Source organism: Pipistrellus kuhlii, unplaced genomic scaffold (genome assembly GCF_014108245.1).
Source record: "Pipistrellus kuhlii isolate mPipKuh1 unplaced genomic scaffold, mPipKuh1.p scaffold_m20_p_6, whole genome shotgun sequence".
In the NCBI taxonomy this organism is placed as follows: domain Eukaryota; kingdom Metazoa; phylum Chordata; class Mammalia; order Chiroptera; family Vespertilionidae; genus Pipistrellus; species Pipistrellus kuhlii.
In genome coordinates, this window is record NW_023425562.1 from 14259454 (window position 1) to 14286527 (window position 27074).

Genomic DNA, 27074 nt, shown 5'->3' on the forward strand with positions numbered 1-27074 from the left:
TTTTTAAAAGCCACACTAGATATGTGGGGAGGAAAAAAAGAGTTGAAAACACAAGTAATTTTAAACCATGGAAAGAAAAATAAGTTCTAACCCTCAGTGCTTATGAGAGATAGTGCATCTCCCATTAAAAAATAAAAGTTATAATAAATGACATTATCCTCAAATTGGGTCAGTAGTTCATTTTTTTTTTTTTTCAAGTGACTGTCATCAGAAATCAGGAACCCAGGGAGACTGAAGGAAACTTCACCCCCAGCTTCTACAGGCTGTGGATGCCGTTAAAGTATGTGAGGACCATCTTGGACCAGAACAAGATATGGCCAGTTGTAAGCCAAGAAGTTGACCCAGCTTGGCCAGAATGAAAGATCACAGCAGAAGATACTTCTTTAAAAAGCAAAACACCATTTCCAACATTTTGCTTAAGAAGACAACGTTAACTGAGCAGGAAAAAAATCAACTACTGCCTCGAAATAAGCTGTGATGTTGGCCCAAAATGAAGAGCAGGCAGCTTTAAAGGTGAAGCACAAAGCGCCTCATTGTTGAACCCAAGCAGATAGCTAAAGAGGCCAGTCTTTGGCAGCAGCTGAGGCCTAGAGTTTGCACACAGCACTGACTGAATGTGCCAACCCCAGGGCACAGCTGCTAAGGGCCGATGCCGCCAGAGAGGCCAGGGGAGTGGACTTGGTGTTTGGCCCACACTAGTGTGACCACCCTCCAGGGCAGGGACCAGGCGAGGGCACAGAATGTAGGAGGCACACTTTTGGCATCTGCGAGTGAGTGATGCTTAAATCTGAACCCTAGGTGACTTGGGGACACACCGTGCTGAGCTGACACATCAGCAGGCCCTCCTGGCCTTAGTCTCCGTGCCTCCCAGCTCACCATCCTCTGCACTGTGGAGTGGAGTAGGGGGATGAGTGGAGATGCAGAGGAGCTTTTCACAAGACCAGAAAACTGCTGGACACATCTGCACAGAGCACATCTGCCCCAGGCGCCGCCGATGGCCACGTGTGGGGAGGAGTCTGCACCAGATCACCCTCAACACTGCTGGGCACAGAGAGGCTTGGCCTTGCCTGTCCAGGCCTCCACATGCAGCACCAGGTCTGTCTCTGGGACTGGCCCTGCAACTGTTTTTGCCAGCAATGACTCCTTATTCCTGAAAGCCACTGGCCCCACTAGGTCTCTTCATTCCCAGGCCACAGCAGCATTGCCACCTTCTGGCTATTTCAGGGTCTTTTCCTTTTTAATCTTTATTGTTGAAAGTATTACAGATGCTCTCCTTCCCCTCCCCCTCCCCATGGACCCCCTCAACCCCACACCCATCCCTCCCTTCACTACACTATTGTCTGTCCATGGGCTATGCATATATGCATATAAGTTCCCTGTTAATCTCTCCCCAACCCCACCCCACCTTCCCTGTAAGATTTGTCCCTCTGCTTCATACTTCCGTGTTTCTGGATCTATTTTGTTCATCAGTTTATGTTGTTCATTAGATTCCACATATGAGTGAGACCATATGTTATTGTCTTTCTCTGCTTATTTCACTCATTGTCTTTAAAGCACCGTCCAGAGCCTCTCAGATGACCCTGTGCCGTGAGTAGACCTTCTGTTAAGCACGAGGGAGTTAAAGAGGCAGCCCTTTGACCAAACATCTCTGATATTCAAGGCACACTGTCAAATAAATTAGATGACATCAGGCATAAAAATCTGCATCAGCCTTAACAACTGGAAAACTTTACAAGAGAGTTCGACAACATAAAAACAGATTCTCACCAGCTACAATTAAAGAATGATTTTATTTTTTATAATTTTTAGAGATCAAATACATTATAAATATTATAAACCTTCAAAAATGAACAGATTAGTCATATTTTTCTTTAAAATGTACATACTGTCACACAAAAAGTTCACAGTCTAGAGTATCAATAATTACACCCTCCTCAAAGAAAACAGCACACGAAATGTTTCCTGTCGAAAAAAGTCTTTTGCCAAATCAGCCTCTACACTGTCCACAGCTTCTAAAAGTTTCTCATACGCAGCTGGGGACGATGACCAGTTTTGAACATGGAGAGGAGCAGAAGCAGGGACAGCTCTGAGCGGTGCCCGTCTGAGATGGCCATGGGTGGCCCACACACCTGCAGGCTGCTCAGGGGTGATGCTCTTCAGGCCACATCTGTGAGGCAGAATGCTCTGTCCATTTAAAAAAGAACCGCTTGCACATGTCCGGGGCAGCACTGCAGGAGGAGGTCTGAACAGAAAGTACCTCTGTTAACCCATGTCCCTATCCCCTGCTAAACGCAACAGGGATGGTTAGACATTTTCAGGTACATTTCCTTGGGCTACAGGTAACCCATAAACAAAAGACACATTATGCAAGTGAACAACCAAATCAATTTGGAGCCAACAGGATTATGGTTGATTATGTTGGAAGCCACCCATTGCCTTCACTAGCAGAGAGGTATGGACAAGGAACTCGGAAGGCTGGTTAACCTTAAAGCTCTGAAAGGTCAGAGCCCAGCATCCACTGTCTAGTTGAGACAAAGGGAGCTGAAGCCACTTCCACCTTTTAGTCTTATGTAAACCCTCGCTGATGGGCTATCCATGGAACTATTATTGGAACTGCCTAAGAGCTATTGGTGGATCCCAAACCTGAATAAAAGAGATCACAAGGCCAGAGCAAAGCAGAGTCCTTCCTCGAGCTGGGCTCCCACCTGAATCCTAATTCCCAAATTTATATTTTCTAGTCTCTTTCATTTGTGTGCGGCCTCCTCCAGAACTGAACCCTGAACCACATGGGACGTGGGGGGAACACTCACATTACAGGAGTCAAATGGCCAATTTCTGGGGGAAATGACAAGAGCAAAAAGATGACAAGAGAACAAGGCAATGGACAGAAGGGCTTTGGTAATGAATGAGCTGTAATAACAACAGAAGGCATGTGGCTATTGAAAAAAAGCCAACCTTCCGTTGTCTCTTGACCTGACCTAGTTTCCATGAACCAGTGATTCAATCAGTTTGCTAGCTTTGTTTCAGTTTCAAAATGGAGTGAAGAACCAAACAGGAACAGAGAACCAAGCGCGTGCGTGCGCGCTCGCTCGCGCTCTCTCTCTCTCTCCAACAGGGCACTCAGATTTCTAACTTGGTGTCTATAAAGAGTTGCTAATTTAGAGGTGTATAGAGGCTAAGTGATGTGAACAGAGGAAGGGCCTGGGATAGGGTGAAGAGAATGTATGACTACACTGGACTGGGAGAGTAAGCCCACATGTGGACCAAACCAACACACCCGTGCTCAGCAGGCTCAGTGCAAACTGCCAGCGTGCCACCCCCAACTTAGACAGATGGCCTCCGGTCGCCATCTCTGGTGCTCACTAGAATCAGGATCAAGTGGTCATATCTTGGACAATGACTTCCTTTAATTCAGCATCTTCTCTCCCTTCTGAGAGAAATAACACTTTTAAGCTGATGTACTTTCCCACATTTGAGAAATGCAGAAATTTTCAAAACTTGTTTTACTTTGAAAAATCATAAATGTGGCTCAAAAGCGAGGGTTCTACATGATTCCCAAAGTGGTGGTTCGATCTGGCACAGGAGCCTCGACATTGAAAGAAAACAGGAGTCCTTTTGAGGTGGCCTGGATGTTCGGCAACTGAGAGTAGCCCTGTTCCCAAGTGGAACTGGGTAAGTTTATCTCATTGGATGAACATAAAAACTGAAAAGTCCAGGAAAGTTTTAAGAGCTCACACACACACACACACATACACACACACACACGCAAACGCACGTGCACATGCACAAAAGCATTCTTTAGTGCCTCTGACTTGCATCTCAGGCAACTATCGATACTTCATTGGCCACACTGAGCTCCACAGTGAAGCTGAGCAGTCACTTGTGCAACAGCAAAGGTAAATGTAAACATAAACAGCAGCAGTGTTTGAGGAGTCGGTGTCTCTATCGTATGTTGTCCAGATAATGCACTTCCGGGTACAGGCGGTTCACCAGAAGAGCCAGGAAGCTTTTCCCATCGTGGAGGCAATGGCCAGGGTGCTTTATGAATTGTGCCGCTTGAGAGATGTGCTCCTGGTATTCAACATACTGCTTACTTAATGTCAAAGACTCAAGTGTGCTCAGAGCCTAAAAGACAGGGATGGCAAGAGGGTTAACCACCTGGATGCTTGTGAGGTGAATCCAGCAGGTATGGCACACCTACCACTGTCATCTGTACAATAGTGGGCCACTGGGGAAGCTATGGAAGTGGAATCAGAAGTCCCAACACAGGCACTAATTAACCACACACAAAAGAAGGCGGCTGCCCCAGCTTCTGGGCTTTTACCATGTCTACACACAGCCTCCCCTCTTCCTGGCCTGCGCTGCTGCCCAGCCCCTCCCCACAAAGAGCCACGGCTGCAGCCACGTGGCCTACTGCCTGTCCCCCGCCCTCCAGTGCCAACAGCGGCGAGGACACTGACTTCACAACCAGAGACTCATCTGCCGACTTGTGACAGTTCATACATGACACAGGGGTTAAAGCAATTGTCTAGTCAGTTGTCTAGTCCAGTGGTCGACAAACTGCAGCTCCAGAGCCACATGGGCCCATTGAGTGTGGCTTTCACAAAATACCACGTGTGGGCATGCACTTACAGTGTGATTGAAACTTCGTGGCCCATGCGCAGAAGTCGTTTTCGGCTCTCAAAAGAAATTTCAATCATTGTACTATTGATATTTGGCTCTGTTGACTAACGAGTTTGCTGATTACTGGTCTAGTCAGTTGGGGACACAACTCGGGCATTGTAAAAACAGAGATGCTGGTGAAAAACCTACTAGTTGTACCGCTTGATCTTCACTCTTAAGAACCAAGATATCACCCTGAACGTGGCTGCCTGAGACACCACAAAGATAACCACAGAACAACACATACCAAGAACAGAGACACTACGGCAGAGTGCCAGAGTATGGGCCCAGAGCTGGCTTGGCGAGTGAACCCCAATCCTGGCTCCAGTACTCATTAGCTGTGAGATTTGCAGTAAATTACCTAGCTTCTTTCTTTCTCCATTTCCTCATCCATAAAAAATGAGAATAATACAAGTTCCTACGCTACCAGGTTGTTACGAGGATCAGCATCAAGGGATTCTACCGTAGACCAGCCAGAGCCTGGCATGTAGTAAGCTCTCAAGAATGTGCACCATTTTTACATTGCACACCTGTGTACCTGGCCAGCCTGATGACAGGTGACAATAGTGACAGGAATGGGACCTTCCACATTTCAGAACACGCTATAACTTCGCACTGCTACCATTCTCTCCGTGTTGGGTTATTACAACAGTGGTCAACCTCTAGACTCACAGAACAGGAACCATTTCCTTGGTTCAAGTGACAGCTCAGCTAACCTCCATCACTCTCAGCTGTGGCCCCTCCTCAGTGCCGGTCCCCAGCCCCCAAGTTCTATCCCAGACCGACCTGCCTACGCCTTGCTTCTTCCACATGGTGGAAACAGTGCTCCAGGCAGAAACCTTTACAGAACGTGGTAGAAATTATGGGGCAGCACATGTGCACCCCTTTTCCAATAGGTAGAGCACTAAAGTGTGCTGGATGCCATCACACCAGCGCTGTAAAGACCATAGCGCCACCTCCCCACATACTCCTTCCCCCCCTCCCTACCCTCCCCCTTGGCGGAGAACACCTGCCTCTTCATTGAAAGCTGCTTTCACTGACCTGCTGAGCTTTTATGGTGAGGTATAATTCAGAGCCAGGCTTCAACCGGATCTGATCCTCGGCAGGAACCTGAACAGAAAGGAAGGCAGCCATGCCTCGGGCAACCACACGGAACCTTGGGCATAGGGAAAGGTCAGAAGTCAATGACTATTGAAGTAACCATTTAAAAACAAATAACATATTTTCTATTCAAAACCAAGACTAGCCAAAACCGGTTTGGTTCAGTGGATAGAGCGTCAGCCTGCGGACGGAAGGGTCCCAGGTTCGATTCTGGTCAAGGGCATGTACCTTGGTTGCGGGCACATCCCCAGTATGGGGCATGCAAGAAGCAGCTGATCGATGACTCTCTCTCTCATCGATGTTTCTAACTCTCTATCTCTCTCCCTTCCTCTCTGTAAAAAAATCAATAAAATATATTTATAAAAAATAAAAATTAAAAATAAAAACCAAGACTAATACATTTCTGGACCTACTGTTGTTTTTAGCCTCTTCAGGAAATTCTTAAATATGATCAAGAAGGAGCCTTAATTTTCCCTTCTGCTATCACCGCCCAAACAATGTAGGCATAATTCAGACCAGGAATGAAAGTGTTGGCAAGATGTGGAAGAGCTGGAACTCTGACAGGGCTGGTGGGGATGTAGAGAATGGTGCAGGTGCTGTGGGAAAGTTTGGTGGGTCCTCAATGACTTAAACATAGAGTACCAACATGACCCAGCAATTCCACTCCTGGGCATATACACCCAAATGTATCTAGAAGGAGTGCTTGTCCTAACAAAAATTTGTAGACAAATTTCAGAACAGCATTATTCATGATAGCAAATAGATAGAAAATCCCAAATGCCTATCAACTGATGAATGGATAAACAAAACCTGGTATGATATATCCAAACAATGGAATATTACTCATTCCCAAAAAGGAATGAAGCACTGCTACATGTTAAACTATGGATGTTATGCTAAGGGAGAGAAGCTAGACATGAGGCCACGTACTATCCGATTCCATTTACATGAAATGTGTAGAATAGGATACACACAGAGACTAACAGGGAGTGATTGCTTAATGGACTGCCATTTGGGGTGATAAAAATATTCTGAAACTAGCAGTGGTGGCTGCAAACATTGTGAATATACTAGTACTAAATGTCACTGAGTCATACGTTTTAAAATGGTTACCATGATAAATTTTGTGTTATGTATATTTCACCAGAATTTAAGTGGATCAGAATCACACAGTCTGATAAATTCTATCACAAGCAAAGAAACAGGATGCTAACTGGTTTGGATTAAGTGGTCTCCAAAGTTGCAACAACAGGATGAGCTGTCCACCAGAATGCTGACGTCAGATAAGGGCTTTAACGAAAAACCAGCAGGAGGTACATATTAGGAGATAAAATGACAGGCTAATGGCAAATTCTTTCAGACCTTGGACTTCTTAGCAGCAAAAGTCTAGATTTGTTTCTCACTGCTGATCCTTCTTCTCAGTTAACTTTAACTCATCTTGACTTAACAGTCCTAGCAGAGGGATTACCCTGAGAAAGTACACTGGGGGTGGGGGGACACGAGACACGCAGCTGACAGGGCATTTTAACCTCATCCCACACACATCGCGGGCTCCAAGGCAAGAAGAAATCAGCAGTGTGGTCAGGTTACAAAGTCAAAATACAACAAAGAGATATTACTAAAAAAAAACACACACTCTTTGAACATAAAACCAAAATTGTTTTAAAATGAGAATATAAACATGATTTTAAAATCAGGAGATGTGACCAGGCCTTGATCATTTTTCCTTAGTCTCTGAGGGAAATCTAGTCCCTTAGTCAAAAACCTACTCACGTCTCACAGCCCTGGGTGGGTGCAGACGCCGAGGCCACTCAGAGAGCAGTGCAGGTGCCTCCTCACCTGTTAGACAGAGGTGACTTCCGGCCAAAGCCGATCGCCCCCAGGATCCCCGAGCTGAGCCTCTCCTCGGCCAGCAGGTTCTGCCGGCTCTGAAGCAGGAGCAGGATTCGAATGACCGATTCGGTCAGGACCGAGTCGTTCTGCTCCGTCTGAATCAGGGACAGCTGCAGGACCTGGTGCCACCACAGAAACAGCTTCGCCTCTTCCTGCGCAGACCTGGAGGGAAGCCAGGAGGAAACAACATTAGAAGGGGATTATTTCTACTCCCATTTAACTGACAGTCCATATGGGAGTCTTAAGTGTAAGGGGCATTTAGTACTTTTAAAGCTCAAGCTAATGGGTAATAATGCTAATAAAGTAAGGGGACTCTAGCACTACATTTATTAAATACATACTGTGTGAGCTTTATGTTCCTTCACTGGATCCTCACAACAACCCTATCAGGTAAACACTGTTATCCCTACTGAACTGATAAGGAAGCTAAAGGCTGGTGCTTCAAAATGCCTGTTTTAGGACATAAAAATCCTGCTCAGAAAATTAGCCCATGCAAGTAAAAACCTTTCTAAAACAAGTGTTCCTGTTCAGTGTACCTTATAGCCTTGTTTGTTTCCATTTCACTTGGTTCTGTGAACTTAAATGAACACTGACTTCAATCCTACGTTCTAAGTGGCCCAAACCCAGTGAGTCTGACCAGCAGCCAGAGGGTCAACCCACCTTGGATACACCTGTTCCAACCACTTGCTTAGGAGAAGCAGCACTTTCATTTCGTTCCTCAGCGTCTGCTCGCTATTGAGACACTGCAGCAGGTAGACATAGAGAGTCAAGTAACTGCCGAGGGACAGGCACTCCTGCAGAAACTCTTCTATGGTGAGCTCAGGAACCTGAAGGGACACCAGGATGGGGCCCCATCCTACAATCTGATGGAGGGAGCCTACGAAAGAACACCAAGAGGAGAGCGCAGGTCAACGCCAGAATCAAACGATGGGGTTTCTCTAGTAAGTCTCTTCCCTTTAAGCTTCATGTCAAGAAGATACTGCCCACTATGGCGAAAGAGGCCCGAGCTTAGACTGCAAAGTTGGCCTGCTGAATGCCATTGCCTGGCCAGCCACCAGAGAGGGCCAAGAAATCAGAATCCGGTGCTGCAGTTTTATAAGCCACCTTTCTCACCTTATTGTGATCATTAAAATCACATGTAGACACTGTCTGGCCCCATCATCTAAAAGTTCTAACTGTAGAACTGTTTTTGTTATAAATACTTACATTTTCCAAGGGAGATTATTATCTATCCATCATATTTTTTACTCGTGCTTATTTTGACTCATATCTCAACCAAAATCCTTGAATATGTTTCACAAATTTTAAAAAAAGGATTTTTATTTTAGTACACAAACGATTTGGAGCAGTGGCATCCTACTAGTTGTCAATTCTTTGGGGGGAATTAGCACGGGGTGACACGGTGACGTGCTTACCACCTCCCATGGGGGTTCACGGGTTGTCAAAAAAGGGCAGAATACAGCTCTTCCGGGCATTCTCCCTCCAGTTCCTTCCTTTCTAGCCTACATGCACAACACGGTGTGCATCTGGGTGTGAAGAAGTGCTCTCTGCAACTCTTCTTAACCAGACCAGGTTGTTTCCAGAATGTGACAGAGATAGAGAATGACAAAGGTAAAAAGAAGTATGGCTCCTCACCTTCCCTGAAGTAGGCAGTGATGCAGGCCTCCGTCATCTCGGCCATGTGACGGACAGAAGCCAGGCTCTGGCAGGTGGCGGTTAAAAGGGGCAGGACCACCAGCCCGTGCACCTTTTGCTCAATCCAGGTCCGGACACTGCCCCGGAGGAACTCCGCCGTCGGAATAGTCGCGTTGTTCATCATCATCAGGACTTCCATGAAGAGGCTGCTGAGGGCCATGTGGCGGGTCTGGCTGTCCACATCTGTGGGAGACACAGACACACACTGAGAAAGGGGGCCAGAAGGCGTATGAATGTGACCCTGGGAAACAGTGTTTTCACCTAAGCTGCTCTCCAGGCAGGTTTTACAGTTCTGTGGCTGACCGCAGAGCAGAAAGAGTGTGGATAGTATTTAGCTTTTAAGGATAGAATGAAGCACGAGTGCTTTGTAAGGGCGGGAACTGCTTCAAGGTCCCTGGTTAAGCAGTGTGGCCGAGCAATACTTTAATAAACAGACACATCAAGCTGGTGTGAAAGAGTAACTCACTTATCAGCACACGCTTAATTAGCCATGACTTCCCCAACTTGACTCATTTAGAAAACCAAACACATAGATCTCAGCTCTCACTAGGTAAACTCATTAGAAACAGTACTGCCTGCAATGCCAAAGCTGTCAATTCTACAGGATAAAAGGAGGGAAAACCTTAAAAAATAAATAAACTCCTAATAGCAGATCTTCTATTTATTTGCTTTTTGAATAATAAAAATAGACAGGCTGGTAATAAAAATGGCTCTCAAAAAATTAAGATGCAAAAAGAGAATAGAATAGTACACAAGAAAAAGAGCAAATTCATTTTATAAAATAACTGCCAATGAATCAGTTACTAAGGTAGATTTCTTTTTTACATTAAAAAATAGATAATCTGGGGGAGGGGGGCAATGGAAAGATATGTACACATATAATACCTTAATAATAAAAAAATAGATAATTTACTTCCCTGGGAGTGCATGGAGAAATTATTCAATAGGCACAGTCTTTGCCATTTCCAGCTCCCTTGGAGTTGGGTACACACTTTTTTACTGGATAGACTTGTGGCTTCCTCACATCACTGCTTCAGTGTTTATGTCAATGGGAGTAGGGAGATCTTACTCATCACACCCACCCAGCCAAATTCACCCACTTGCGCAACATTAAATAAACCCTAATTTAATGTCACTCCAAGACCTACTTATCATCAAGCAAGGACTTTAAAGGCTTAACTCTGAATTTCATCTGAACAACAATTTTAATTTACCTTTAATTATGACTCATGGGAATAAAAAAATGACTGCACCTAAGCCTCCCAACAGATCTCAGCCTCTCCCCTTCTATTAATCATCAACTGAGCCAACAAACCACTTTGGTAAAAATGAGATCTGATCCCATCATTCTTCTGATTAAGATCTTTCTGGAATACCTTTCTCTCCTTTGCCTGATAAGCTGTTACTCAAACTTCATGGCCCAATCACAGAATCACCTCTAAAACAGCTTCTCCAGTACTGCTTTCTAATTTCCTTTTCTTTCCTTTAACATTCTTTGAATGTTATGGCTTGCAAGCTGGTGCTAAACACTAGGTACATCATCTTACTCCATACCTACAGGACTTATATGAAACAGGCATCTCATTCACTACATGCCAGAACATCCAGACTTCCTATAGTCTTACTGATTGTTTTGTCTATCTGACATATCAATTACTGTGAGGCATGTGTCAAAATCTCTCACTATGAGTGAATCTGACATTTCTCTTCCCAGTTCTGTCAATTTTGACTTTATGCATTTGCTTCTGCTTCTCTGGAAACAGAAATGACTGTAACTTGTCCATCCTTCTGACGTCACAATGCCTTATAGACAACAGGAATTCATTTACTGAATAAATACACGACCTTCCAGTGGTCACTTACCAGGCAAGTTAAAGACAATGATATCATCTAAGAGCTTAGACATTTCCTGTTCTAGGATGGCTAGGGTGATTTTTCCATTTTGTTCCAGAGAGCTGAGGAATTGAACCATCTGATGAATGAAGGCTCGGCATTTTGGGACTGCATCCTGTCAATAAAACAAAGAATCATTCAAATGAATCCATGCAAGCTCTGTGAATGGAGGACAGAGCAGGAAGCCATGCGGTGAGGGTGTCTAAGGCCCTGTATCTAGGGTCATGCAAATCTGTGGTAACACTTAAGACGAGGGCCTCTATTCCCCCAAATTCCAGTAGATCACTCTTCCTTTTACACTACATTAACACATTAACTACACTAATTACTGGCCAGAAACTTTTCCAAAAATTTTTTATGTTTGTTATTTAATTTAATCCTCATAACACCTTGAGGTGAGGTATTATTTCCAATTCAGATGAGAAAACCAAGATCAGAATGACAGTGAGTTGGGGACCAAACGCATCACTTCCCTGCCATTCTGCTGCCGATGACAATCAGGCCACTAAACTTTAATCCTTCTGGCCTCTTGTGAGCATGTGACACTGCTAGCAAGTAAAGGCTTACCAAAACGAAAAGAGCCAAGAGGCCAAAATATGATCTCAATACCCTCCCACTTTCATGGATGGGCTGTCACAGAGTTCAAGGCTGCCCTCAGCATCACTCATGCCATCGCCAGCCCCGAAGAACACTCTTGCCTTTTAAAGCACCCCCTCAACTTACAAGATGTTTCTGGCTGTCAGTAGGAATGGAGAGGCCTGCGGCCACTTTTAGGAGCTTCACGATTAATTCGGCAGAAGATTCCTTCGCCAGGAGGATGGAGGGCTGGTAGTGGCTGCTGAAATAACCTAGCACACTCTGATACGACACCATATCCACAAGATGCCACGAAAGAGAGCTCGTCTGCCCAAGGAGACTAAGTAGAGGTGAGTCCTAAAAATGAAACACACAGTTCTTTATTTCCAGAGCTCCCACTTTCCAGAAATACGTGTTTCTAATTAGTCTTGGAAGTGACCACTAAGATGGCCTATTTGATAAGCACAGAACCGTTAAGATGTCAAATAAGTATCTACTCAAGTGAGGAGTACTAGTGAAAGTAACAGCCAGAGTCAGGGCAAAATCACAAAAAGATCTGTAAGCATTCAGAACCCAATTTTCCAAGGGATTCTCTGATCTGGTATTAGAACTAACAATTAATGAGATGTAAAATAACATTAATTTTTATATTCTGACTCAGTGTGGTTCCTTCATAATCTAAGTTAAATTATGAATTATCCAAGAAAACAGGCATCCCCCGTGCCAAGCACAGTCACAGGGAGAGGCATCAGGACAACAACTGACCAACCACAGCTTCGACGAGAGTGAGGATCCAGACTGTCAATCTGTATCCCAGGTCTCCAAACTTACCGGCTGGTCAACCAGTTGGTCTTCCTTTGCCAATAAAATCATCATGAAAAGGAGGCAGACAACCATGCTCCGAGTCTCGGGGAGGGGACTAGGACTCCAGGCATCAGAGAGCACACTGACCCAGTTGACTTCGCAGAGGACAGACCCCAAAAATAAGAAGCAGCTCTTGGGGCTTCCACGTTCCACCTGAAAGAAAACAAATTAAGACCACTGTTTTGCTTTAAGCTGTCTATGTATCTCAGAAATATGTATAAATCAGTGTTTACTCAATTATATTTTTAAAATTAACATCTTTTTCCAGATTGTACACGTCACCCATAATCCTGCCCCCCAGAGATTTAGAGTTAACAGTCTTTCCTTCCATGTGTTGTGAGTGTACAGTCTGCAGCTTGTTTGAAGTTCACTGCTGCTTCTGCTGCTTCTGAGCAGGAGAGAAAAGCAGCTCTCACCCAGCGGCGGGAATCCCTGCCACGGCCACTGGTGCTAAGGACCCGTTACAGTCCTCACATGCGCTAGGTCAGACAAGGGTGAGATCTATATCCCCTCCTCCACAGTCGAGCCTGTGTCGGAACCACCTGGAAGACATGCTAACACACAGAATGCAGGGTCCCACCCTTGGAATCATTCATTCCTATCTCAGGGGGCCGGTGCAGAAACCTGCTTTGCTAACAAGTCCCAAGGCAGTACTGATGCTGCTGGTCCTGGAACCACAATGAGAACCACTCTACTAGTGTATTTACACTAAATTCCTTTTTAGTGTAATGTTGTGCTTCAAAAATATCTCCATTAGTCTTTATAATTTGTTATGACGGTATAATATTTAATTAAATCTTATTTTAAATTATTATTAGGGATGAGGGAGTGACAAATATATTATTAAGTGCATTATGAATGTCAAAGTTATCTTATAGCCTATCTCCAGTCTGTTTAAAATAAAGCATGGCTAGCCATAAAGTTTTCCTTTCCCAATGAAGATTAAGAAGCTCTCCACTATAGGATAGGCCGGAGAAAGGTCAATGGGAGAGAAAAGGAGACATAACAGTAAAATAAAATTTTAAAAAAACAAGTTCTACTCTATAAAGTCATAATCCATGGGATTTAGTGATGATTCATGTCCTCCCATTCCCACCATCATTAAGATGCTTTACACATGCTACTTTTCCTTTTCCTTTTGGAAAATGATTCGTAATCCTCCTTTATAACCTGCGCTCTGTCCTCACCCTCAACCCCCTCAACAAGGAACATAAAAGGTCCCCAGTTTCCGGCAGATCAGGGTCTTCACTAGACTAAAACTCCTGGAGTCACAGAGTCTTCAGCATCATCCCTTCAGACCACTCTGCTACTTAATCTCTCCTACCGCCAAGGCTGCTCTCTTCCTCAGATGCTACCTCACGGCTCTTTAAACAAACATGCCCTTCCATATCCTAATGGTGATGCATATCTACTTTGTGCCTGTCTCCCCTGCACAACCTCCCTGTGAGTTCACTCCGAACCCTGTATTTTTCTAAGACAACTGTCCTCAGCTTCCGCCAGATCTACTGGGGGGCAGGGATTCGGGGGGGTGGTGGCTGACAAGAGCAGCTCTGGGCGGGATTCCATCCAGAGCACTAAGAGGCCACACTTCACTTTATTGGCTGCCATAAATAACTGGGTCTTCAGTCATTAAAGCATGTAAAATGCTTCAATAATAAATGTGACATGAAGAGTAAACACAAATGAACTGATGACTATGAACAAATAGACGGAAACAATCATACAAAGCTAAGGTTATAAATGTTTAAAAATAGAAACCTAACAAGAACAACAAAACCGCCACCTGGTCTGTGAGTGGCACCCTGTGCCCGGTCTCTGTAACTACGGCTCCTGCCACGGCTCACACACCCCCAGGCCACCTCAGGCTTCACGTAATTATGACGCATCACTGGTGTTACAAGGCACCTCTCTCTCCTCCAGCTGATTACCCCCCGAATAACTGCTTAAAGAAACTTGAGTACCAATTTACATTTTGCTTTAACAAACATTTGCCAGTAAGTAATAATACTATCCTAGAAAAACATACATGCACAGAAAGCACCAAAAAGAGTGTGACGTTGCCATTAAACTGTGTACTCACACGACAATGTTACTAAAGTCTAGGGGATGACCGCCATATGACAGACCAAGTCTGTCTCTGGCTTTTAAACATGGTCCCATAAATGTTCCCAATCATCTACCAACAGCATAAAGTGGTTTCCATGGGACGATGCTTTACTCAAATAACACTCGGGCCACCCAGAATGAGGGTATAGTCCTTGCTGGCACACCTGGCAACTGTGGCGGAAGCCACGCTCTCCAGGCCATGGGGTGAAGGGCTTACTTTAAAGAAGACCTCCATGAGCATCTGGTCAGGGCGCAGGTCCCTCCACGGGAGCTTCTCGTAGGCACTGTGAAGAGCGTACAGGATGAACTCTGGCATTTTGGGCGCTGTACACGTTTCACAGTAATGCATCAGGTGTAACTGAAGGGCCCCTGCATCACCTGGCAACAGGTTACCTAAAACTGAAAAGAAAAACTCCGTAAGACCTCTTAATTTACCTTTTAAAATAATAATATGGAATACCAATTTGAATTAAAAGTCTAAAACCTAAAGTTTTTTATAATTACCCATTTTCAAAGATTTTCAGCCAGCATTACTGAAATAAATACTCACATGTGATTCCATTTTTTTTTTAAATCAAAGATTTTCACAGGCCATGGGGGGAAATCCTGGAGGCAGGTTAATAATAAAGAATGGGCCGAAACCGGTTTGGCTCAGTGGATAGAGCGTCGGCCTGCGGACTGAAAGGTCCTGGGTTCGATTTCCATCAAGGGCATGTACCTTGGTTGCGGGCATATCCCCAGTAAGGGGTGTGCAAGAGGCAACTGATTGATGACTCTCTCTCATCGATGTTTCTAACTCTCTATCCCTCTCTCTTCCTCTCTGTAAAAAAATTAATAAAAATATATTTAAAAAATAATAATAAAGAATGGTTCTCTAATTGTTGGGGTAACTGGAATAAGCAGCTGGTGTGTGGGAGCTAGAAGGGTTGTCAGTTTTCCTTCAAATCTTCTAAATAGATGCTTTTTAACTCAAGTACACTTCCGCAATCCTAACCACTTCCAGATATCCCTTTAGTCTGTGGCCCTCAGCATGGATTCAGTCTCTTGCCTAGGTACTTTGGTCCTTTGGAACCTTGAAGGAATCCAGTATTCTTCAAAGAGAGATATAACCAGACTATCAACTGTCATTGAAGTAAGTCATTCTAAAAGAAATCTCACATTCTTGTGCAACCTGGATCGTTCATGTTCAGTTTTATTCTCGACTGCTTTAGTGCCTCCAGAGCTAATGTCAACATCAGGAGCACTTAGTCTAACACAAATGGTTTCAGCCTTCAGGTTCTATGCACAGGAATGCAGCACAGTCAGTCACAGGAGAGAGAGCCACACACAATGAGGACAGAAACCTGACAGTGTTTCTCAACAACCGCTTTTGAAAAACATGAGCATAACACAGGGTGCCCATCCATTTCTCATTCCTAATAAGCCTGTCCTTACTCTACAGCATGAAACATTAACCCATGGTTTAACCTTTTAAGACGGGGTGAAGGGTAGCATTGTTTAAATATGGATAAAAGATAATTTTGTTTGGATAAGGACTGGCATGTAGGTAGAAGACTCTGGGAGGAAATCCCTTAGGACAAGAATGAGCTAGTCCCAGCCCAAACATAGCAAGTTCTGTTATCTCACAAGTGAGGGCAAAGGGAAGGTCCAAGGACTTTAGGGAACAAGGAGCAGAGCAGTATGGCTGGAGTAGTGTTTCCCTTTAAAAACCATCACATCATGTTGAAGTGCACTGGGCCAGCGTATTTGAATGCTGAGCTATAACATTACACTTGAAAGTTTCTGAATAAGAGTAGGACATAAAAGTATTTTGGACAAGAACAGAATAAATAGACAGGAACAGAAACTGGACAGGAAAATATGTGGCTACCGCAAGAATCTGAGTTGGGTCGATCTAATGGCCTCAAAAACCTAATATAAGTCATTTCGATACACTAAGTAAAATGCTAATATCTTTGAAAATGCATAGTGCACTTAATGGAAGAAAACGTTAGGAGCCAAAGCAAGAAGAGGCCAGGAAACCAGGGGAGTAAACTCATACTGAGGCCATGGATGCCTGGACTATTTGCTTATGCTAGGTTTTAATAGCACAAGAAACAGAATACAAGATCTTCCGAGGACTAGACTCTCACTGATTCAAGGGAAGGCAGCTTCCCTACCTTGGCCTGGACATGGATTTAGAGAGAGAGAGAAAAGGTTTACCGTGATAGCTGAGGACTGCCTACAAGTTTAGTATGAACTTGGATTTCATGGAAGTGTGTGATGTGAGAAACCCCAAGCCAAGAAAGTACATAGTTACAATTGGCCAAATGCAGATTTTCTCTGAAGGCACATCCCACCCTAGCCTTTACAGAATCTCCCTAAGCTAAAACCTCTCCAAACATAGGCTTGGAATACAAAATTACAAAATACCCAAAATAATGAGTTTGAAAGAACAACCAATGGCAGCATAAGCTGCTCTGCAATGGGAACTTTAGATAAGGCAATTACTGCATAGAGATCATAAAGTAAACAGGCGTGTTTAAACATTTTAAAGAGTAAAAACTGGAATTTTAAATAAAAGAAAGAAATAAGATCCCGTCAAAAATGATCAGGTAGCCCTAGCCAGTATGGCTCAATGGATAGAGTGTCGGCCTGCAGACTGAAGGGTCTGAGGTTCGATTCTAGTCAAGGGCACCTGCCTAGGTTACAGGCTGGATCCCCAGTGGGGGGCGTCCAGGAAACAACCAATCAATTATTCCCTATCATCATTGATGTTTCTACCTCTCTCCTTCTCCCTTCCTCTCTGAGATCAATAAAAATATGTATTTTTTAAAATTATCAGGTTGGACTTGAAAAATAAATAAAACTTCTGGAAACTGAAATGGAGAATTCAACTGGTATTTTTAAAAACTGATTAGACATAGCTATAGAGACACTGAGGAAGTTGGAAAAGAAACCTTGAGATTTTCTCAAAATGAAATACAGAAAAATAGAAAACATAAAAAAAAAATAAAAATAAAAAAAAGTAAAAAACCCAGAAGACAGAAGGGGGACTGACAATATTTGAAAGAGGGGGGCCTTATATTTTCCACAGCTGATGAAACTAAGAGCTACTCACAAACAAGAGGTTACAAGCTACACTAAATATTGTATGAGTGACTTCCTTTAGTCAAGGAGGACTGCATAGTAATTAAAATAAAATCTAAAAAAGTAGGAAACCGGAGGCAAAGGAGTTCGTGAAAGACTTAGGGACAAAGTGACATAACCGAACATCTTCCTACCTTTGAATCTCTCGTGCAGCAAGCCAATACAGTCCGTGAACAGCTGCACGATGCCCGAGGCCACCACAGCATCGCTCTCCAGCCAGGGGTAATGGCGCTGTCTGCTTTAAACAGACGAAAAGCACATAGAAATGAAATGCCATGATTAAATCACTCCACGTGCCAGAGTCTAGGGCTTGCCTAAGTCACAGAAAACACTGTTGTTTAGCCCTAAAACACATTGAGACCACTTCCCAGGCTGTGGGGCAGGAGCAAGACATTTAATTTTCTGAGTCTACGAATCAGATTAGTCAGTATTTGTGAAAACACTTTAAATACTATGATGTCTACCACTGTTGTAATTTTCACAAAACTCCCATCAAGTTCACCTAGCTTTTGTCTGTATGCTTTTAGGGGGGGGAAAGACTTACAAGAGGTTATTTGGACAACTTTACACCTCACTCTTAAGTGCTCACAAAATAATGCTTTCATTCATTCAAGTGCAGAGTTCATATTAAAAGGGTAATTCCCACCCACTAATCTGAAAGCCTTAGTTCTAAAAGTAACTGAGGTACTGAATAAGATTAAGTTAGTCTCATCTTTTTAGTGTTATATTATCCAAACCTAATTAAGGAGAGCAGCATCTGTTTTTCTGAAATTAAGTACCAAAACTCATTCAACTTTACCACGGAAAACTGGAACTGAGTGTCCAGTTATCAAGATAACAGCCTGATCAACCTGATTAACCCTAACTCTACAAACAGAAAATGTCTTATGTTTCTTTCATAAAGAAGCATTTTCTAAATTTAAATATGGCTCTAACTTAAAAAAATTAAGTCTGTCAGTGCATCACTTGTGCCAAAACACCATCAGAATGTTAAGCATATAAATTTCAAAGGAACTTGAATATCTGAAAAATGATGTACCTTTCACTGTCCTCTAAAACCAGGATCCATGGCTTAAACAGCTGGATGATCACTGAGTGCAGGGATCTCAGCACTGAAACGAACAGAAACTTTTAGAGACAAGAAACAAGCGAATCCTTTGTCAATATCATTGATAACACTACATAAAAGAATCTACTTCTGTCTGCCCTGTTTGGCTCAGTGGTTGGAGCTTCAGCCCATAGACTGAAGGGTCCCAGGTTCAATCAAGGGCACATACCTTGGTTGCAGGCTTGAGATTGGGGTGGATGAGGCAACCAAACCATGTGTCTTTCTCACATCAATGTTTCTCTCTCCCCGCACCCTCCTTCCACTCTCTCTAAAAATCAATGTTAAAGATATCCTCAGGTGAGGCCGAAACCGGTTTGGCTCAGTGGTAGAGCATCGGCCTGCGGACTGAAAGGTCCCAGGTTCAATTCCGGTCAAGGGCATGTACCTTGGTTGCGGGCGCATTCCTGGTGGGGGGTGTGCAAGAGGCAACTGGTCGATGTTTCTCTCTCATCGACATTTTTAGCTCTCTATCTCTCTCCCTTCCTCTCTGTAAAAAATATCAATAAAATATATTAAAAAAAAGATATCCTCAGGTGAGGATTAACAACAAAAATAATAATCTACTTATTATCTTTACACTCATAAGTTTATGTTGATTTAAAAACAAAAGTTGAACGTAACTAAGTACATTTTCATTTACTACAGTATAATTTCCTGAATTGAATTTTCATTACAAAATGCCATGAATAACTTCATAACATTTGTTTAAAGATATATGCTTAAATACTCAGGAACATTTTCTTAGCGATGTAAGTAAAAGGAAGAAAGAGATGAAGATTGAAACCTATTTCTTCGGACCCCACCCTTCAAAGGAGGGGCAGAGACAAGCTGAAGCAAGCATCTACTGTCTAACTGAACATAGGGCTCGGCTGAATACAGGTATGACACATACAATATATGCGTTCACACCTATGCTATATATTTCCCTGCTTGACACTTTGATAGTTTTATCTCAAAGATTTAAATCCCTTAATGTGTCTATTCAAGCCACTTCTTAATGGAAAGTCAAAACACCCACCTCCATGTTACACTCAAGCATGTTACCTGTTTTGCTGCTAGCAGATGGGTCTTGGGCCAAGCAATCCATTTCTGAGTCAAGCAGTCTTTTTACAAGATAGCCCAAGAGTGTCTTCATATCATCCATGTAAGGACTCCATTTTGAGAATAACCCGAAACTTTTAAAGTCCAATGTGGATAAGCGAAGCTTATAAAAAAAGTTTGAGAGCCACTGTATAGTCTCCATTACCTAGAAGAGAAGGACTGGTTAAAACTGCTCACTGGTGCCTACTTGCAGTGTATCACAGTGGCCTGTGAGGGAAGACTGACTTTGTAATAGTATTACAAAGTTATAGAGCACATGAATGTAAATCATCATATTTCAAACTTTTTCTATCATAAAACAGAGGAACTATTTATTTCAAATACATTTTCATGTGGACCATATCCATATAAAATGTGTCAAAATAAGAGCTCTGTGAGACATTACCTGAAACCCTGGCTGAGGGAGTCAGTGGTATAAGGTTAAGAAATAGGTGGGTTAAGGTGGGGATGGGGTAGGTCCAAGCTGCTCTAGATCAGATAGACAAGAATCACCAAGATGTGAAAGAAAGGTGATCCAATAGAAGGAGATGGGAGGAAGCAAGTGAATGACAAAGAAAAGCTCCGAGCTCTTAAAGATAATGTACAAAAAAGAAACTTTTTAAATTTAATTTTTTTGTTGTTGTTGTTAATCCTCACCCGAGGATATTTTTCCTTTTCTTAAGAGAGAAAGAGAGAGAGAGAGAGAGAGAGAGAAAGAGAGAGAGTGAGTATTGGGGGTAGGGTGGGGGTGGGTGGGGGGGGAGGTGCGGCGGGGAGAAACATCAATGTGAGAAAATCGATGTGAGAAAGACACATTGATTGGTTGCCTCCCCCATGTGCCCTGACCAGGGCCAGGGATCAAGCTTGTCACCGAGGTAGGTGCCCTTGACCAGAATTGAACCTGGGATCCTTTAGTCCACAGCCCAATGCTCTGTCCACTGAGCCAAATCAGCTAGGGCACTAGGGCAAAAGAAACTTTTTAGATATAAATGTAAAATGTGTTCTAATTGTTTAAATAGCAAAGGAAATGGAAAAGAAATGCACAGACCAAAAAACAAACAAACAAAAACAAACAAACAAACAAAAACCCCAACATATTGTGCACTAAAAGCCACACACCTGCTTGTCTGACAAGAGAGCATCTGGAGAGTTTTGAAGCACCATGCTCTCGGCAAGAGCCGCCCCCTGCTGGCAGTTTGGGACACAGCAGCCCAGGGCTCTCAGCGTGGCTTTCCAACACTCAGGGCTCAGCAGCTGCTCAGCAGAGCCTTACAGGGCAAGGACAGAGGACAGCAAGTCAGCATCTTTCACAAACAAAAATTTGAATCAAAGAACACAAGAATTTTATCAAGGAATAAATATTAAATAAAAATCCAAAACAAATTCATAAAGACCTGTGGTGAAGAGACTAAAGTGAAGCGAACCTATTAAAAGAGCTATCCACCTGAACACTGACTTTCCTTGTTCCTGGTTCCTGATCACCCTGCTAGGAGTACGACAGCCAGAGCCATCTGAGCTGGAGTCTTGAAGGGGAGCCCCACCTACAGACCCCAAATGGGGAGTGGTAAGGTACCATTTTCCTGGCTGAATGATGTGAGACAAATTATGGTGACAGGGCAGGGAAGACTGGATACAGATGCAACCAGAGTCGGGGCTCTCTTCAAAAGGTGTCATAGGTACCCCTAAAACTCCACTCCTACAATGGGAAAATCCTAAAGCAACACAGACATCATGCAAAAGGAAGGAGCACCAACCATCAGCCTACTCCTTGCAAAGCTCACATCCCAAAGACAGGAATCACTCCTCAGGCCTTTCCCCCGGAGATGGCACGAGGGTCAAACAGAGTAACAGGCTCACAGGTGCAGTTCTCAGGAAAGGATATTGGGTCAGCTGCACTATATTGAAAGGGTTTGTGTCCTACTGCTACCTGTGGTCTGGATCTTAGGACAGGGGCCTAGAGCCATGCTACAAGTGTGGGAATCATTCATACCTACAAGAGAGCAGTAAAGCCAGGAAATATCAAATAGGCTCCCCCAGGGTGAAGGAAGAGAGCAGATGAGCAAAGAATAGAATGCTGGGAACTGACATGGTGGCCAGGGAGAGATGGGAGGCCAGGAAGCTGGAGGTCCTGGAATCTGACAGGGACGTACGTACTGTTATTCTTAAACCTTTCATTGAATTACTTTCCCTGGGAAGTATAAATTTTCTGCTAAATGCTCAAGACTATGGCTGTCTACATAAACAGTGTACAATCTCTTTAAAAAGTTTCAGGGGGAAAACAACATGTACTTGATCACATTTTGAAAATTTAGAACAAAAATTAGCTTTGTAAATATGCATCAAAAATTGTACAAATACATTTCCCTGTCAGTATTCTCCACTCGCCCTGCAACTTCCCTCCGGAGGAAACAATGAAAGCCTGGAGGGCTTTAAAAATGAGGCCACACATTTCAGTATTCTTCAGGCAGTCCAATACATAAGATCATGAACTAATTCATTAAGTAATCTCTGATAAGTAACACAAAGTTTTGGCATAAAGCAAAATTTAGTTTTCCATTACATCAGTAGACAGTATAAAGTCTGCATGAAAAAGTAAACATTATCTCATTTTTTCAAATAAAAATCCTGTCTAGTGAAATTCCAAAAATAAAAAGCCTACATTCTTTATTTCTCCTCTAATCTCCAACACTTCAAAGGGAAATTGCTGGAGGGGGACATGGGGAAAGTTTAATGCTGCTCCTTTCTTTAGCAAATATACAATAAGTACAGTCTATCATTATGTAGGGATAAAATTCAGTTGCAGAAAAGTAAATTAAAAAATTGGGGGGGGGACCCCTAAAAATCTATTCACTATTTTGAACTACAGAGAAACCAACTGTCATATAAGGAGCAACTTCCTTCTTTTACCAAATCTGTAGTCAGCAGAGTCATCAAGCTCACTTCTACCCCATTCAAGACAGCTGCAGAGTCAAGGGAGAGAGATGGGTGCCCAACTGTGGACTCCAACCCCACAGGCTAAGTGCTTCCTTGTCCAATCAGAGCCTTTCCAATATTTCAGACAATAAATGACCATTTTTACAAGTAGCCATCTTCATGGGTACTGTTGATCAAGTATTTCAGGTAAAAATCAGTCACTCAATCCTGCACACTTGTGTTACTTTCACATTTGTGGCTGACATCTGTGGAATGGTGTCCTATTATTACTTCACTGCAATCTAATCAGTCACTTACTTTGCATCAGCAGCCTGAGAATGTCACTGTACTGGTCAGGGAACTGGTAGAGGAGAAGGTAAGTCCAGTGCTTGCAGAAAAGGTTAAATGGCAACAAAATGTCTTCATCTGGCTCTAGGCCCCAGGCGGTTAGTGCCAAGTGAATGGACTCCAGAAGCCTGGTGCGCTCAGACAGAGGAGGCTTGGAGGCGTTTAACCATTGCTTAACATGGAACTAAAACGAAAAAGACACAAGAAGCAATTTTATTGACACTAGAAAGTTAACTGAAGTAGACTAAGGTCTGTATGATTTAATTTAAAAATCTAAGATTGCCTAGCATTTAGCTTTTCATAAAGACTTAAGCCAACTGCAGTTTATATACAAGCACCTAAAAGAATCTGGACAGTTCAATAATTGATGAGTGTTGTTGCTATGCCTCTATCTCTAAAGCCTGCAAAGGCAGAGTTTTCTCAACTCCACATGCTTTTTTTTGCAATTTAAAAAGCTTGTGTGGCCCTGACTGGTTTGGCTCAGTGGATAAAGTCAGCCTGAGGACTGAAGGGTCCCAGGTTCGACTCCAGTCAAGGGCCCGTGCCCTTGTGGGCTAGATCCCCAGTGTGGCGGGGTGATGGTGCAGGGGGCAGCCAATCGATGACTCTCTCTCATTGACGTTTCTATCTCCCTCTCCCTCTCCCTTCCTCTCTGAAATCAATTAAAAAAATTTTTTTTTAAAGCTTGTGGGTAAGTTTTCCCTATAAGACAAGGATCAGTAGTTCTCTTTCACTGGTCACAGGGCTACAAACAAGCAGAGCGCTTAATGGAACTGTCTCCCTCGAATGGCCATGTTTCTGGATCTGCATCAGTTATCGACCTCAGTTCACAAAAACTCAGGGTGCTGAGGTCACCTTCCAGAATCCCACAGTATACCACATGTTCTCCCCCATTGCAACTGACATCAGTCCTAGACCCTAAAAAGTCACCAGGTTTTATGACTCACAGATGTCAGAAAAATACACGTGAAGACAAAATAGCTAAGGCTCTAAATTTCCCAACCCGTTAAGTAAATTCATTGCCTGGGTCTGAGTTAATTAACATCCTACTTGGAATGAAGACAAAGGCAATTTGCTTAGATCTGGCTTTTCCTAAATATGAGACTTGGATACAGTACAACCCATTTATCAAACACAATTTAGGCATCAATTCAAGATAAATTCAATAGAAGGATATACTAAATTATTATAATGAATATTTCAAAACTATACTCAGTTTTTAAAAGAGAGTTTTAGAGCTAGGGCCTTTTTATAGTGAAATTAGACTGTTCCACACAACACAAATGACACCCCAAAAGAGGAGGCTGTGGAACTGGACTGCATAAAGACTACACAAAGTTGGAAAAGGCCTGTGAGCCTCCAGTTCACCTGGAAACAGGGCTCCGAGGGCCTTTCACATCAGTGGAGTGGGAAGCAGCATCGTTTCTACATTTCAGTGATGACCTCGGATGGGATTGCATCTCACCTTGGTCAGCAGCATGAAGATCATGTCACTGTTGTCCTCACTGAGGAACCTCACCACCTTCTCGTACAGCTGTATGAACTCCGCAGGTGCAGCATTGGGAGTAAAGAAAGGGGACAGAAGAGAGCAGAGCCTTCTGTTCTTCAAAATGGTCTCCAGCACTCTTCTGCATTCTGATTTAGTGCCGCTGATAAAAACCTTGAACGAATCAGAGAGGAATATGCCATCAATTCTCCACTCCCCATCCTTTATTTAAGCATCCAAATTTCAAGGAGTAGTATACAAGGCAAACAGGAGTTCTTTCTAAATGAAAATATAAAACAATCAAAAGAAACCTAAAATAAACATATCACTTCCGCTGTAGGTAGTATTCACAATCTGCAATGCACATACCATGATTACTAAGTTCCCAAAGTGACCCTGCATTATGTCAAGAAGACAAAACTTTTAGGTTATAGATCTTAATACTTTAAAAAAGCTAACTTTTTACAATTAAAGTATAATCAGGATAACTTCACATTGCTTTAACTTGGTTCTAATCTTTAAGAGTACTAGAATATATGTGAATATTTAAATAATCTCAGGGTCAAGAAAGTTCTGATAAACTTTAGCACAGTAGGAATACTAAAGGACAAGACTGACAGATTTGAATTGCTAAAAATTTTAACTTCTATAAAGTGTGTAAAATTATTGAAGAATGATGAAATAGAAAAGTTAATTTATAATGAATTCCAGATACCAGCTTAATAGTCTGAGTTGCTCTTCGAAAAGCAATAAAAAACAAACAAATAAAAAAAACACACACCTCTCCAACAGAAAATGTGCAAAGGACAATAACCAGCAAATCGCTAAAAAGATATAAATGGCCAAAACATGAAAAGTTATGCAACTTAACAAATACTTAAAGAAATATGTCATGAGCCCAGCTGGCATGGTTGTGGTTGGGCTTCGACCTACGAATCAGGTCACAATTCTATTCCTGGCCAGGGCACATGCCCGGGCTGCCGGCCTGATCCCCAGTAGGGGACACACAGGAGGCATCCAATCAATGATTCTCTCTCATCATTGATGCTTCCATTCCTGTTTCCCTTTCTCTTCCTCTCTGAAAGCAATAAAAACATATTTAAAAAATAAATAAAAAGGCTCCTGAACCTGCAATATAAGTCTGAAATCACATATCTAATAAGAATACCATAGGGTATATTTCATTATGTCTGAAAAAGGCTAACAGCACAGATTAACCTTACCTGTCCCAAAATTTCAATGCATGAAGTAAAGAACTGCCTTGTGGGAGGATGACGTTGAGTCTCATCGCTGACGTAATCCACAACAGTAAAGAACAGGCTAATGCCAACCTTCTGAACCCCAGGGGTGGGCTGCAACTTATAGGCATTCACTAAGGTCCTGTAGGAAGACAGGTGAGAAGTGGTCTGCAGTATGAGAATCCAGACTTACTCGTGTTTCTGATACTCTATATTTCTCAGGCAATATTCTTAAGAGTGCTCAAGTCCCATACAAATGTCACTTTAGACACATTTCATGGTTATCTTCCAACTTGACCCAACATCTTATTTTCAATACATAAAAATTATTTATGCTCGATCCCCAGAGTGAGGCATGCAGGAGTCAGCTGATCAATGATTCTCTCTCATCACTGACGTTTCTACTTCTCTCTCCCTTCCTCTCTGAAATCAATAGAAATATATTTTAAAAATAAATAAATAAATGGGCATGGATATATTCCAATAAAACTTTAGAAAAAAATAGGTGGCGCCCTAGCCAGTTTGACTGTGGATAGAGCATTGGCCTGTAGACTGAAGTGTCCAGGTTCGATTCCGGATTCTCTCTCTTCTCCTTTCCTCTCTGAAATCAATAAAAATATATTTTAAAAAATAAAAATAGGTGGGAAGATTTGATCCAAAGGCCATAGTATGCCAGTCTCTATGCTTAAAATATAGTGGCAACCATACTTTGGTAAAAACTGGTGTTTGAATTTTAAGCCTGCTAAGGCAATTTTCCTGTGCCTGGGCCCATAACCTTTGGAGATTAACCACTGAGTTCTGCTTCTGCAAGATAGGGCCACATTCCAATGTCCAGCAGGATGTGACTGGGAATGACCCTGCAGGCTGACCCCAGTTTTTATAATATAGTCTTTAGGATTTAGAATTTAGAACAAAGGAAAATTCCTGTGGTTTGAACTGTTGCACAGTTCCTGAGCGGTCAGACGGTGCAGGGGGAAAATTT

The 27074-nt window shown here is 42.9% G+C and overlaps 1 protein-coding gene across 6 annotated transcripts in view; it reads right to left on the reverse strand.

Moving 5' to 3' along the window:
* Positions 1-3100: 3100 nt before the first annotated feature.
* Positions 3101-27074, reverse strand: part of EPG5 (ectopic P-granules autophagy protein 5 homolog) — a 75044-nt gene continuing 51070 nt past the window's right edge. For 3 of the 6 annotated variants that reach the window (XM_045574885.1, XM_045574883.1, XM_045574886.1), the window contains 16 exons: positions 26078-26234; positions 24834-25028; positions 23339-23552; positions 21227-21375; positions 20072-20273; positions 18959-19031; positions 18054-18157; positions 15008-15189; positions 12652-12837; positions 11968-12177; positions 11215-11359; positions 9292-9534; positions 8317-8533; positions 7603-7818; positions 5704-5818; positions 3101-4125 (listed from right to left, as the gene is read on the reverse strand). In XM_045574885.1, the coding sequence (XP_045430841.1) occupies positions 3943-4125; positions 5704-5818; positions 7603-7818; positions 8317-8533; positions 9292-9534; positions 11215-11359; positions 11968-12177; positions 12652-12837; positions 15008-15189; positions 18054-18157; positions 18959-19031; positions 20072-20273; positions 21227-21375; positions 23339-23552; positions 24834-25028; positions 26078-26234 (2791 nt within the window). In that variant the 3' untranslated portion in view covers positions 3101-3942. The remainder of the gene's footprint in view (positions 4126-5703; positions 5819-7602; positions 7819-8316; positions 8534-9291; positions 9535-11214; positions 11360-11967; positions 12178-12651; positions 12838-15007; positions 15190-18053; positions 18158-18958; positions 19032-20071; positions 20274-21226; positions 21376-23338; positions 23553-24833; positions 25029-26077; positions 26235-27074) is intronic. The other 3 variants (XM_036418084.2, XM_045574884.1, XM_036418083.2) reach the window with 3 other exon arrangements.